Source organism: Lathyrus oleraceus, chromosome 2 (assembly GCF_024323335.1).
Source record: "Lathyrus oleraceus cultivar Zhongwan6 chromosome 2, CAAS_Psat_ZW6_1.0, whole genome shotgun sequence".
Lineage (NCBI taxonomy): Eukaryota > Viridiplantae > Streptophyta > Magnoliopsida > Fabales > Fabaceae > Lathyrus > Lathyrus oleraceus.
This window is the reverse complement of record NC_066580.1, coordinates 222,284,826-222,300,602: the sequence shown is the minus strand read 5'-3', so window position 1 is coordinate 222,300,602 and position 15,777 is coordinate 222,284,826. Positions and strand designations below refer to the sequence as shown.

Here is a 15,777-nt window from a genome sequence, read left to right as displayed (position 1 = left end):
ATCAACTTCATCCAAAGAATCTACTCTAAGTGAGGTTCTCGCATCGATCCAACGAGAAATTCATCTCGCAAACCCACACTACGCAACCATCTTTCCTAGTTAGACACATGATTAAGGTTCTACAAATGGTCCTTAGAGTCATGGATCCTTATGAAAATATCGAAGCTTACGGCAACTTACTTGTCGGGCGACAACATCCTCCCAAGGATCTACTCTTAAGTAAGGTTCTCGCACTGACCCAACGAGAAATTCATCTCGCAGACCCGCACTACTCAACCTCGTCCTATCTTATATTTTTACTCGAGACTCGGGTAAAAAGTCTTTCCCACAAGGTTTACAATCAGAGTGTCCAAGTACCAAAGTATAATGGAACCAATACAACAGATTTATATTAATATGACAATAAAGATAGCAAAAGAAATAAAGAAAATCCACACAAGTAAACAAAAAAAGCACACAAATGACCTAACTAGGCTTGACTCGGTTAGGGAAACATGTTGTCCCCAGCAGAGTCGCCATCTGTCGCACCTCGAAAAATAAGAGCACGACTTAGCGAAGCGCAATCGCACGCTCGCATGATGGACTAAACAGAGTCGCCACCGAACTTTATTTATTCCTAAAAAGGAAAGGGGAAATATCGATAAAACCCAAGAAAGAACAACAATGATTATGGTCGTCACAACCAATATTAGGGTTCAGGAGTCGATTACGCAAGGGGAAAGTATTAACACCCCTTACGTCCGTTGTACTCAACGGGAACCATTAGGTTAGTTGTGCGCATTAATGTTAGTTTGAAATGTTAGGCTTTTCAAGTTATTAGGTGGGAAAGAAAGAATGGAAGAGAGGAGAATGTTTTTGGATTTTTGACGAAGGACTAATCCTAAGTTTTTTATTAGTGGGCCTGACAAGATTTACAAATCCTGCTCCTACGTATCTCAATAGAGAACTCAAGGCTTACGTAGTTCTGGGTAGAAAATGTTTGTTTGTTGGTCGATTTTAGCGAAAGCTATATTGTATTAATCGACGAAAACATTGTTTTACCCAAAACAGATGAGGAGCGGACGTATACCACACATCGAATGGATTTACAAATCAACAATCAGAAAAACGTCACTTATCTCAACTCAACAATTGTGGCCGATGCATTGCTTTGCATCATCTCAAGACAAGATGTCTTTCATTTATGAAAAGGGTTTTTTGATTAATCGCACGGCGGCGAAAAAGAGTTTGATTGGTTGGATGTATTTTTGGGCTTGAAAGACGAGTACTTATGACTTGCAAACTCTTACAACTTGGGTCTAATACTCGGGACTACGTCTGGATATTTCACCCAGGTAATCTTTTTCTTACAATTTTATTAAGAAAATGATTTGAATATTTACAAGTGTTTTGGAGGGAAGACGAACACTTATGGCTTACAAGCTCTTACAACTTAGGCCTAGCATTCGGGACTACGACTGGATATTCCATCCAGAGTAATCTTTTTCTTTAGATTTTATTGAGAAAAATACGTTTGAATATTTACAAATATTTTGAAGAGAAGACGAATACATAGGACATACAAGCTCTTACAACTTGGACCTAATATTCAGGATTACGACTGGATATTTCATCCAGGTAATCTTTTTCTTCAGATTTAGTTATGAAAATGGTTTGAAGTGACTTAAGGGTAATGGAAATGCAGACAAGTGAGTGCGAGCATGCAAAAAGAAAAGAGCTCATTGTAAGAAGGCCCAAGAGTAAGCCACGGGACCGAAATAAACTGAACTCATTGTAAGAAGGCCCAAGAGTAAGCCACGAGACCGAAAATCAACCGAAATCGAAAGCAACTGAATTTAGCACTAAGCTAACTTATAGTGGATTCGTGTAAGAATCAATCTATAAGAAGTCGAGCAAAAATCTATGCATTTGAAAGATTTTTGGAAGTTAAATCAAATTTTAACTCTTAAATCTGAACGCAATCGACTAGAAAAATAACTACACAAACCTTCTAGTAATTAGAGAAGAAAATAAATAAATAAGGCTATAATCAAATAATTAAAAAAATCATTAAATAATTAATAAATAAATAAATAAACAAAAGAAAATCAAAATAAAACATTAACTACAAGAGGGTGTATACTAATACAGTGTATAAGTTAGTAAGATAAAAGGCCCAAGATTCTAATAGAAGTCCAACTCTAGTTTTAAAAATAAATAAGTAAATAAATAAAAATATGAAATAAAAAGGGAAGAAAAGGAAAAGAAAATATTAAATAAAACATGAGCATACATATTGATGGAGCAACGTCCCTCGTAGAAGAAGCTCCGTAAAAATGAAATTAAAAAAAATTTAATTACAAAAATATACAACAATGTGTGGTACACCAAATAAAAATTTCTAACAAGCCACAGACTAAGAAATAAATAGTAGTAACAACAGGTGATACACCTAATCACCTAATCATAAATTAACACGTCACAGGGTATATATATATATATATATATATAATATATATATATATTATATATATATATATATATATATATATATATTATATATATATTATATATATATATATATATATATATATATATATATATATATGACATAATAAATAAAAGCAATGCAGTATGTTTTTCAAATATCTTTCCTCCCTCTTTCATGTTCATTTCAACTTAAGAAAAACAAAACATGCCAAAAAGAAAACAAAACAAAACTTGTTCTCTCACTCTCATGCTCTCTCACTCTACTTATTGTCAAATTAAACATTTAAAGTCATAATATATTTCTTACTTTTTTCAAACAAAATATCAAAAAACAAATATTAATCCAACAAAGATAAAACAAAACAAAAAATTAAAGTACCATCATGGAAAGAGAAATGAAGTTTTGTGGTTTGTTGAGTGTAGGTTATTTTAGAGGAAAATTTGGTATGAAGTTTATGTTGGTTTGATGAGAGTGAGAGATATGTAGTTTTATTGTGAAGGTTGGTTATTATTTGTGGTAATGGTAAGTGAAGAATATGTGGTATGAGAGAGATATGAGGTACATCACCATGAAATAATTCTTTATTGATGTGCTTTCTTTCAAAAGTTTACTGAGATTGAGTATTCGAAGGTTGTGGTTTTTCTAAAAAAATTGAAAAAAAGAAGTATTAGATCTTGAAGGGCATCGCCGCTGATGTTTTTTTTTTCCGTTGGCCAATGAGAGTATCTATATATATATATAGCATGAATCTAGGTTTTTAAATATTCAATAATGACAAATTTACCCTTAGATATTTATTTGAAATAAAAATGAAACTAAAACCACTTTGTTAAATAAAAATGAAATGTTTCTAATAAAATAAGATAAAATCAAAATAACTATTTTATTAATTCTATTTATTTTTTATGAACATGTTGACAAAACGATAAAAATATGCGGACTCAAAAATGGAAAAAAAATCGGACGCAAAAGTGCTCGAAAAATTAAAATGAATGCACCAAAATGATCAGTGTGAAATAAACTTATTGGAAAAATACATCGTTTCTTTTAATTTTGAAATAAATTTTGACCGGTTAAACAGGCTCGAGCTGATCAAAAAGTGGCAGAAAAATTAGTTGAAAAATAAATCGAGCATACCAGATTAAACTACGCGAAACATAAATTAATAAAGCTGATGTCTGGAAGCTTGATTCTAAAAAATTTCGTCCACTGATTTGACGCACATCCGTCGATTAATTCAACCGATTTGCCTTTAGATCCGAAAAAATTACTTCGACTGATATTCTAGGCACTATGCGGTATGGAATGCATGATATTCTATGTAGAGATGCAATAGCTATGATGAATGTATTGAATCAGCGATTCAGGGTCAAAATTGGGGTGTGACACTTTCAAATGGCAAAATGTTTTATTTTATTCATCACTCTTCTTGTCATTATCTTGTTTCTTATTGGTATTATCATGCATGAAGAGTCAGGTAAAGATTTCGTAGTAATAATGATAATTATAGTTTTACCATTACTAGTCTTAGCTTGGTTTATTAATAGAAGTTTTTAAATCATGGTTTTTGTATTATGGTTTTTAAATCATGATCATGGTTTTTGTAATCATTGTTATTAAAAAAATTGATATATTTTGTTTATACAATAAATGTTGATTATGCTTTCCTGAATTCTAGATATAATCATGTCTAACTTTAAGCATTAATTCAACAATTTAAACTTTACTATCCCTTGCATGTGAGAGAATTGACAAAATCCTTATCTATGAATCATTCATTGGGATATCAATACACATATTTGTTATGTTCTTTATGTCTTGTGAATGATTGAACCTAATAACTTATCCTTTTCAGAAAGTTATGGTTCAGAATGTCAGAAAAGCGAGGCGTGGTAGGAGTGCTGGTATAGGCGCTAGTAGAGGTATAGGTAGGAATACGAATGGTGAAGCTACCTCTGAAGGGGCAGCTAACATCCCCATGGGACGGGAAAATCATTCCTAAACTGGAACAAACTCTCAAGCTGACACTCGAGATGTTCGTGAACTTGTTGCAGCTGTGTTAGTTCAAACACAACAAAATGCTCAAATCTTGCAAATCACTCGAGATCGTCAATGTTTTCAGCAACAACAAATAGAAATCATGCATGAAGGTGAGAGATTGAACTCGTTTCTGAAAGGTAAACCACCACCGTTTGGTGGTGACTTTAATATGGAGGGTGCTAAGAAATGGTTGCAAGAGATAGAGAAGATATTTTCTTTCATTCACTGTAGAGAAAATAGAAGAGTCGGTTATGCAACATTCATGCTGACAGGCGATGCTGAAGCCCGGTGGAGAGGGAAACATAGATTATTGGAAGAGGAAGGAAGAGAGATCAACTGGGTATTGCTCAACAAAGAATTTTTGGGGAAGTATTTTCCAAAGTTATGTAAGAGAGAGAAGGAGAAAGAATTCCAGAACTTGCATCAAGGTATGATGATAGTGGGAGAGTATATTAGAAAGTTTGAATCCTTGCTAAAGTTTTCTGAGTTTTACCGCTTGCATCCAAGTGAAGAATGGATGTGTGAAAAGTATCAAGAAAAATTGAAATATGATATCTAGAGGGAGGTTCTACCTCTGCATATTGTGCACTTTGGCGAGCTGACAGAAATGTGTTTGGAGTTAGAAGGAATTGACAATAGGAAGAACCAATATGGATCAGGAGGACCAACCCAAAACCATAATCACAAAGGCCATTTTAATTGAGGCAATGAAGGAAAGACCCAATAAGGGATAGGCCATATCAAAGGCCAACACCATATCATAACCAGGATCCTAGGAGGTTAATGTTCAAGTGTTACAACAATGGAGGGGCACATCTTAACAAAGATTGTCCAAATAAAAATATTGGATCTTGTTTTCATTATGGTCAGAAGGGTTGTTTTCTCAAAGATTGTCCCCAAGGATAAAATCAACCAACAAGACAGAAGCTTGGTCTAATAAACAATAACAATGTAGGGAGAGAAAGGAACGGAGGCCCAAATGTTGGTCAAAGACCTCAGAATCAGAATAAGCCAACCACGGGAAAAGCATTCGCAGTTAGAGGACCTGAGATCTCAAAGTTAGCTGGGTTAATCCAAGGTATGTGTTTAATTGGAGATAAGATGGTATCAATACTATTTGATTTAGGAGCTACACATTCCTGCATATCTATATCTTGTGCGGAAATTTTGGGATTTGAAATTGTTGATCTCAACTATAAGTTAACCATTACAAGTCCCCCAGGAGAAAGAATGGTAACTTGTTCAGTATGTGCAGACTGCCCAATAATCTTAGGAAATAGAAGACTCTTAGTAGATCTTGTGGTACTTCCGCTACAAGACCTAAATGTCATCTTAGGAATGGATTGGTTATCAACCAACGATGTAAACTTGGGGTGCAAGAAGAAAATTTTAACGTTTGGAGAAGATAATGGAGAAGTCATAAAGGTTGAAACTCTCACTCAAAAATTTATGATGTTATTCTCCAAGTCAGTGGGAGAAACCCCTAGTGTTGAAAATTTTCCAGTGGTCTGTGAATTCCCGAAATTTTTTCCCGAAGATGTTCCAGGTTTACCACCGGTTAGGGAAGTGGAGTTTGCTATAGACTTGATTCCAGGCACGAGAGCAATTTCTATAGCTCCTTATCAAAGGTCAACCTCAGAGGTGGCTGAGTTAAAGAAACAATTAGATGAGATGTTAGAGAAGGAATTTATTATACCAAGTGTATCGATGTGGAGAGCTCCAATCTTGTTTGACAAAGACTTTGTGTAGATTATAAACAGCTTAATAAATCTACTGTAAAAAACAAATATCCTTTGCCTAGAATCGATGACTTGATGGATCAGTTGAGGGGATCATCAGTATTCTTGAAGATTGACTAGAAGTCTGGATATCATCAGATCAGGGTGAAGGAGGATGATATTCCAAAAACAGCTTTTAGATCCCGTTATGGACAATATGAGTACTTAGTTATGCCATTTGGTTTGACTAATGCTCCAGTAGTATTCATGGATTACATGAATATGATCTTTAGGTCGTAATTAGATCAATTTGTTGTAGTTTTCATCGTTGACATTTTGATTTATTCCAAGAATGAGGTAGAGCACGAAGAACATTTGAGAATTATGCTACATATATTAAAGGACCGTCAATTGTACGCGAAATTCTCGAAATGTGTATTTTGGTTGAAGGAGGTACAATTTCTTGGTCATGTAATTAGTAAAGAAGGTATTGTAGTAGACCCGAGTAAAGTCGAAGTAGTAACAAAATGGGAAAGTCCAAAGAATGTTGGCGAGATTCGAAGCTTTCTTGGACTAGTTGGATATTATCGGAGGTTCATCGAAGGATTTTCAAATATCGCTTTGCCTATGACTCAATTAACGAGGAAAGGCAAAAAATTTGAATGGACAAAAGAGTGTGAAGAAAGTTTTCAGAAGTTGAAGGAAAGATTGACTTCATCTCCAATACTCATCTTACCAGATCCATCGGGACCATTTGATGTGTATTGTGATACGTCATATCAAGGTCTTGGTTGTGTATTGATGCAAGAAAGGAAAATGATAACTTATGCATCAAGACAATTGAAGGTGCATGAGAGAAACTACCTAACTCACGACTTAGAGTTAGCAACAATTGTGTTCGCCTTAAAATTTTGGAGGCATTATCTTTATGGATCAAAGTTCATCTTGTCAAGTGATTACAAAAGCTTGAAGTATTTATTTGATCAGAAAGATCTAAACATTAGACAAATGCGTTGGATGGAATTTTTGAAGGACTATGATTTTGAGTTGCAATATCATCCAGGAAATACCAATATGGTAGCAGACGCTTTGAGTCAAAAGACACTTCATTTATCTTCAATGATTTTGAAGAAAGAAGATTTGATTAACCAATTCATGGATTTAAACCTAGGAGTACATCACAATGAATGAAGTATATTCATAAGCGTTGTTGTCATGTCTAATGAATTTCTGAAATGGATCAAAGATGAATAACTAATGAACATAATGGAAACTATCAAAGATGGTCAAAATGGAGATTTTAACATAAGGAGTGATGAAATCCTAAGGTTTGGAGAAAGGTTGTGTATACCTCAAAACCAGAATAGTTAAAACAAATGTACGGTGTAAAGCATGTAAAGTAGGTCCTAAGACATAATCAACTTCGATCGGGCTAAGTAAATTTAAACCTCTGGCCTAAATAAAGTCCAAGAAACTTAAATCCTATGGCCTAAATGAAGTCCAAGAAACTTGAATCCTCTGGCATAATCGACTCCGGTCGGGTACCATTTAATAAAACCTATGGCCTAACTGAAGTCCAAGCAACTTGAAGCCTCTTGCATAATCGGCTTCGGCCGGGATAAGTAAATTTAAACCTATGGCCTAAATGAAGTCCAAGTAACTTGAAGCCTCTGGCATAATCGCCTTCGGCCGAGCTAAGTAAATTTAAACCTCTGGCTTAAATGAAGTCCAAATAACTTGAAGCCTCTGGCATAATCGGCTTCGGTCGGGCTAAGTAAATTTAAACCTCTGGCCTAAATGAAGTCCAAGAAACTTGAAGCCTATAGAATAATCAGTCAGGTAACTTTTAATAAAACCTCTGGCCTAACTGAAGTCCAAGCAACTTGAAGCCTCTGGCATAATCGGCTTCGTCCGGGCTAAGTAAGTTAACAAACCTTTGACTTTAAGCGGTGTGATTAACTTATCAGTGGCCAAATGTCCAACATGTTCTACTCAGAACTAGCCGAGTTGTGTTCTAGAATTAGTAAGATCTCTAAAAACATTATGGCCCGACACACTAGGGCTTCAATCCCATATGGTACGAGTTTTAGCCAAAAGACAAGCTGACTCACTTAAAGCCGAACAATTTATATTGTTTTCAAGTGAACAAATAAATTATCATCTATGAGGTAAAATACTAGTAGGTGATCACAATTTTAAAATAGATAGGCGTAGAGGTAGTAAAGGTGGAATGAAGATTAACTGAAACCCATAAGGGCTCTTCGACTTATATATATATACCTAGAGACTACTAAGCTCTACAATGATCACATGTTAAGATCCCGATGGAGATTTCCGGTTTCTCTGTCCGACTTCACCATAGACGATATGCTATTCTCTATAATTGAAATTTTGCATGCGCTCTCTAATTATTCCGCATCACAAGCCCGAAAGTGTCCTCGGGAACCTTTGAAAACATAGGCTACCACAAGGTGAAATCTTCGGTCGTGCTCAGCAAGGTTGCGGGCCCATCAATCTAAATTTTACAAGTAATTCATGACATGCATACATACTTCTTAAAACTTCCTACCAGTTTATTAAAATAGAAATACATAATTTAGCTCCTGAAAAGCGTTGGAATAAGTCTTGCATTCATAAAACTGGGTAAACACTTAGAGCTTCTGGAGAAACCATCTCAAGAAAATAGTTGTAAAGATAAGGGAAATCATTAAGCATTTAACTGAAAACTACTCTTCATCTTTATCCTCATCCTCGACTTCATGGTTACTGACAGCAACACAATATTCCTAGATTGAATCGTCATTAGGAGAGGGCTCATCTTCTTCCATATCCACAAGATGATCATTAATCACAGAAGTCTATCTCAGACAAGTCAAGATTGGGATAGAGACATATGGCTTGAGTCTTTTCCCTATCAAAGGCAGCATCGCCTGCGTCGAGAACGTCAGTTTGTGCTTTTTGCAAACAGCATTGCAATTGGACATTTGAATATTGAAGTGATTTCATTCCCTCAGACTGTTTGTTAACAGTGGATTTCAACTCTTGATTCATAGCCTCCGATATCTCCCTCATGACATTTTACTCAAATAATTGCTTCTCCGGGTTGGATAGTATAAGCACTTGCTCTTTCCATTACTCTTTCAGCTGATTAATCTCTTAGTTCAGTTTTATCTCATTTTGTTTGCAATCATCCCCGACTTCAAACAACCCGAGGGTTAAAACCACACATCTCATCAGATATGAACTGATGTTTTGGGTTAGTTTTTCTCGCCATATGGTATTTACCTTATTCACGTCTTTCGTGGCATTCAGATAATCATAAAGGAATTTCAATCCGTCAAAACTGTTACTACATAATTTGAATTCATTGGATGATCTGGTTTGATCACTCCCACCTGTCTCACACATCAAAGATGAAATTTCCTAATCGGCCCTGCAGATTTCATCACCGATCAAAGTTTTCATCTTCTTTGGAGAACTCGGACAAAAAAACTCTTCGATGGCGAAAGAGTCGAAGGTTAAGGCTCTGAGACATTAGGGATTGCTTTGTTTGGGGTTGCCTTTGTTTTCTTCAGTAACTAGGTTTCTAAATTGGACAAGTCCGATTTAGTAGCATTTTGGCTGGTTACTCTCCTTGCTGCCCTGGATTCCAACATCAATTTTTTCAGTACCTTCATAGATATGTTAGTCATTTTTTCTGATGATAAAATAAGAAAAGAAGTTAGTGGAATGAAGGATGGTACCCCGAGTGGTGCTCAAAGTAAATAAATGATAATTACCCAAGAAATAAATAATTTGGTCTTCGGGTAGAAAGATCCCGAACCTTCATCATATGTTAGGAATCTAACATGGCCAAGGATCTAACCTCCTGGTCGTTTAATTTTTCAAAGTCAAAATTGGATACCGAAAGAGGATTCCCGGTCCAATAGATGGGAAAACGATAAGACCCGTCTAGCACGTATATTACTTGAGGACATCTCGGTCCATATCTAATTCGAAGAAATCGGTTTTTGAAACCTTTATAGTTGGTGGTATAAGCTTAGAGAAAAATCTTACCGATAAGGCCACTAATGGTCACCCATCCACCCATTTCAACATCTTTGATTTCAAAAAAGGAGAAAAATAAGCCTGTGATGGGCTCTATATCTATGGCCTTGCAAACTATTTCGAAATCCTTCATAACCCCCAACTATTGGGACAAAGTTGAGAATGTGCGACATTTAGGGTTTTTAGTAGATCAAATTCAAAATCGTTAAAGGGAAGATGGATTTTAAAATCTTCCAATACCTTGACATAAAAATGGAAGTATTCATCTTTAACTCCCCTAGGATGAGCCATGAAAAACACATTCCCCTAGAATACATGGCTCCAAAATAACATCGTCTTCATTCCTAGTAGCAGATACATTCTTCAAAGATCGAAGTTTAGCTATCTCCACCTCGTCTAGGGAGCAGTGATCGTAAATAATTACTTCTTGATCAAATGACTCCATAATCTCCTTCAACACCTCTACTAATGAACCTGATGAAGAAGAGTCATAATCAGAATCGCTAAAAGAGGCAGAAATATTATCCTAAGCCTCCTCTACATCCTCTCACATAAAAATCCCAAAGATCTTTTATTTCGCGGGCGCTTAAGGTTCGTAATGCTTTTGTCTTCTTGTCACGTGCATTAAAAATAGTCATTGAATAAAAGAATGCTTAAGCAAAAATAAAATATACCTGATATTAAGGAACGAACGAGAACTCTAAGGGTTGCTTAGAAAAGAAGAAAGATTTCTTCCAATAAATGACGGGCTAGAAGATAAAGAGATGACTTTAATTAGGAGGAAATATTCTTAAAAGGACTTAAAAAGTGTGAAACGCTTTGAATCATCGAGAGGGATCAAAATCCTATAAAAAGTCATCATTAATAAAAAGGTAGAGAATTTGATGAAGATATGTTGTCATGATTAAAAAACACGTCACATCGTAAGTGGATTGGGGAAAACTTAAAAGCTAAAATTTTGGGCTTCTTTTGTTCGAACATTTCAACATTTTGGATCTCGTGCTTGGGGGGCTTATGTACATCCCAAAAAATTGGTTGACCAACTGAGGTATGAGATCGACGAATCCTATATGAGTACATGAGTTATTTAAGGCCGAGTTGGCATCACAACCGAGTATGGTGAGAATAGCAAACCGAATTGTTGGGCTGCCATCCACTAATCAGAAACTAGTTAGGATATCAGAATAAACAAGACAAGAATAATGCAGTCAGTGCAAGTCGAATCCGATGACACGGCTAAAATGCCATCTGAAAGGTCATAAGAAACAGTTACAGGATGATACATTATGACAGAGGAGTTATACTTAGTGAAGAGACGGACGTTACATGGAAATTATAAGGATGTCGGACGTTATTGACAAAAGTATTTATGAAGAATATGGAGAGTCAAGCAAGGAGATGGAGTCCTATAAATAGGAGGATGTTTGGAGGGTAAATGAGGATAAAAAACGAGATAAATACACATAACAGACACTCCAACCATTCATTTTAGGCCCTCATTGACTCAAAACAAGGAAGTCAACATTTTAGTGTTTTTAGCAAGAACATATGAAAAAGGTGAAATTGAAGGGATATTTTTTTCCGTGGTTCACTAGTTCCAATGTAAAATCGTTAAAAATATGTTTGGTTATATTATAATTCCAAGGAACTTCGGAGTCATATATATATATATATATATATATATATATATATATAATATATATATATATATATATATATATATATATATCTATATATATATATATATATATATATTATATATTATTATATATATATATATATATATATATATATATATATATATATATATATATATATATATATATATATATGGAAGTAAAGTTACAGTTTCAATTTCATCCTCCAGCAAGTACAAACCATTATTCTTTTCTGCCTTTTAGTCCTTGTTTTTTAAAAGCAAAGTTGGGTCCTCACTTAGATAGGTGTAAGTAATGTATATTTTAGGTTCCACTATTCTTTCTATGTTGTGATTATATTATATAATGTTGATACTGAAATGTGATGCCTTTTTTTGGTCTATAGGTAATTGTTTTGTTTGGAATGTACAAACCATTGGGAATGAGACCGATAAGAGAACTATACACTTTCATGGTTGGACCTAAGAGAAATTAAAAAAATCTTGTAATTAGTTTGTTTTCATCTTTGTGTGTGACTGTAGTTCTTCAGGCGATGATTATAATAAAATTGAGGCGACAATAACACGTTTTGGGGATTCAATACGTGGACCACATAATGAACCTGTTGAGCCTATCCTTGGAAAGATGGTGATGAATGTGACCGTGCAGGATAGAATTGGAAATACTAATGGATATTCATGGGAGACTAAGATTAAACAACTAAAAAAAATCATTATAGTAAGCCTTTATTTTATTACATAATATAACATTGTGTTATAAATTATATGACTATTAATAAAGGTTTTTGGGATTGATTGTGGCATTTACCTCGTGATATTGCAAGGAGATGTTTTTACATGAATCAAGATAAAATAACATCGATTGTTAATGAGAGTTGGAAATCCTATGAATATGTCATGCACATAGAAAAAAGAAACTAGGATGAGATGTATGTAGGACAATGGTGGTATCTGTTTTCAAAGGAAAGGAATTGAGGCCAGGTGATGTATTAGGGTTTATTATAAGCACCCCACTGATAACATGAAATAATATCACATTCTAGGACTCGATTTAATTAAATTATATTATTATTTACTTCAATTTGCTTCATTTTATTCGATATTACTCAGTATTTTCTTTCTATTTATCTCAGGTAGCTTATTTAAAGCACAAGTGAAAAAGGGAGAAAAGGAGGTGCAAAAAGAAATGAAAAGAAGCAAATTCCACCAAGCCAAAGCCCAGTCCAAAAGCACAGACGTTGCGCCTGTGACGAGCGTCACACAAGCTGTGACGAGCGTCACGCCATGTCTACTTGTGTTACGAGCGTAACACATGGTGTGACGGACGTCACACCATTCCCCTATATTTTTGGCTTCAGAAGCGCAATAAAGACGTTGAGGCCTATTGTTACGCTTGACCATTTGCAACGTGAAAACTCTTTACACGGAAGACCTTTGGAAACAGTTACAACAAGTGACCAATATAAATAATAGTTTTTTTTGGCAAACCCTACGTCTCTCTTCTTCGCCGTTTCTCTTTTTCGCGCTTTTTCTCTTCCAGCAGTGCAAGCATATTTTACAGCATTATTTTTACAGTCTTTATATTTTTTTCCTTGGCAATTTCTATTTTCTGTTCCAGCAATTAATTAATTTTTCGCACAATAATTTCTACACCGGAAACTATTGTGTACCTTTCACTAGATCTAACCTTACGTTAGACCCTAGATTTTTATTCCTTCACTTTTATTTTTCTGTCTGATTGAAGAATTCAAGAACAAATCCAACCGGTCTGTGGTGGATGTTCAAGACTGCTATTAATTACTCAGGTTCTTTGATTATTGTTTGAATTTATATATGCCCTGCTTTATTGTTGATTTATATTATTTGCCTGAGATGAATTTGTTTATGCATGATCATTATTTAGATCTGTTTAGCATGTCTGGCTAATTTATTTAGGTATCGGTATGTAGAGTAAGCGGAATGAAGGAATCAAAACTAAGTTGGTTTAATTAAGTTTAAAATTAAAATCACTCTTTTCACGGTCTCAATTTACAGGTTTAATAACAAGGTTTTTGTACGAAAGTAAAAGACATAAAGAAGTTAAAATCAATAGAACGAGAGTTTGAGTTTTTGACTGGACAGTGTAAATTGAACATTAATTCTAGATCAGGGCGAGAGCAATTTTTAGAGTTAATTAAATTCTAATCTTTTTCAAAAAGTATTTTTAAAGGTTGAATGTGAGGACGAGAGTTAAGCATTTGAATTTAATTATATAACCTAAGTCAACAGAGCGAGAGTTTGAGACAAGGGTGTTTAAACGATTAGTGTTTTCTTAAAAAGAGTTTCTACGGATTCTATTGTTTTCAAAAAGTGGTTTTTGACTTAACTAATAAGTGACAGCTACGTTAATATAAAATCATAGTTTATTCAACAGAGCGAGAGTTTGAGATAAGACTTTTAATCAATAGTGTCAACTGAAAAGATTTATTTTAAAACCAAGAAACCAACGAAGAATTGATTCCCTAATTACGACGAACTGCATACCGATATCCGTTTAGTTGATATTTAATTTAGATCCTATTTTTAGTTTTAACTTTTCCCCAAACAATCAAAGTATTACCCGCCTTAGCTTTACGAAGTAACCTTAGAAAACGGTATATCGATTCATAAGTCCCTGTGGGATCGATATCTTTTAAAACTACGCGATAGAACTGTGCACTTGCAGTTTGTACCCCAAATTCGACTCATAAAGTCGCGATCAAGTTTTTGGCGCCGTTGCCGGGGACTTTTATTTAGTCGATATCGTAACTCTTCTGTTACGCTGTAGAGACTAAGGCTTATTTTTCTTTTCTTTTCTTTCTTTCGTTGAATTGTATGCCACATACTCGCTCACAAGGCGAGCCGTTCTACTTACGAATCAACGATATCGAACTATATCTCCGAGTCTTACGACGAATTCGGGAATATCTTGCTGCAAATAATCTCCCTCCTGTCGAACTTCCTGATCTCAAAAATCTTCTTCCTTCGCCGATACCCGAGATGGCAGAACCAGCTCGTGCTCTTCGATATTACGCCGCTCCATCGCAAGATGAGCCGCATTCGTGTATTGCTCCACCCCCAATCGAAGCAAACAACTTCGAACTTAAACCTTCACTGTTGCAGGCAGTGCAACAGAACCAATTCTCTGGAAATCCTACCGAGGATCCAAACCTTCATTTATCCGTATTTGTCCAATACGCTGATACTGTTAAAGCTAACGGTGTCACTTCAGAGGCAATTCGACTTCGTCTTTTTCCTTTCTCGTTAAGAGATATCGCTAGAAGATGGCTCCAGTCTCTTCCTTCCAACTCAGTCACCACATGGAACGAGTTAAAGAAAGTCTTTCTTGCCCGATATTTTCCGCCGAGCAAAACAGCTATGTTAAGAGCCCAGATAAATGGATTTAAACAGAAAGATAACGAGTCTCTTTTCGAAGCATGGGAAAGATACAAAGACATGATGAGACTTTGTCCACACCATGGTTTAGAGGACTGGTTAGTAATTCATACCTTCTATAATGGTCTCTTGTACAACACGAGGTTAACAATAGACGCCGCCGCAGGTGGTGCACTAATGAACAAACCTTATGCTGATGCTTACCAACTTATCGGAAGCATGGCTCAAAACCACTATCAGTGGGGAAGCGAACGAACAATGGTAGAAAAACCTCAAACGAAAACTGGCATGTACGAGATAAGTAACCTTGATCATGTTAACGCAAAAGTGGATGCTCTGGTCCAGAAAATTGAAAGTTTAAATGTATCACCTCCAGCCACCGTGGTTGCCATAACTCAGAATTGCGAAGTCTGTGGAATCCAAGGTCACAC

General features: G+C 35.3%; 1 protein-coding gene and 1 non-coding gene across 2 annotated transcripts; one reads left to right on the top strand and one right to left on the bottom strand.

Annotated features, from left to right (window-relative positions):
* The first annotated feature begins 5,611 nt into the window (after positions 1-5,611).
* Positions 5,612-6,259, top strand: LOC127122666 (uncharacterized). The gene has a single exon (XM_051052966.1). The coding sequence runs from the start codon at positions 5,612-5,614 to the stop codon at positions 6,257-6,259; it is 648 nt and encodes a 215-aa protein (XP_050908923.1).
* Positions 6,260-15,328: 9,069 nt separating this feature from the next.
* On the bottom strand, positions 15,329-15,435 carry LOC127125152 (small nucleolar RNA R71). Its single transcript, XR_007804610.1, has one exon. It is a non-coding gene; the product is annotated as a small nucleolar RNA R71 (small nucleolar RNA).
* Positions 15,436-15,777: the final 342 nt, after the last annotated feature.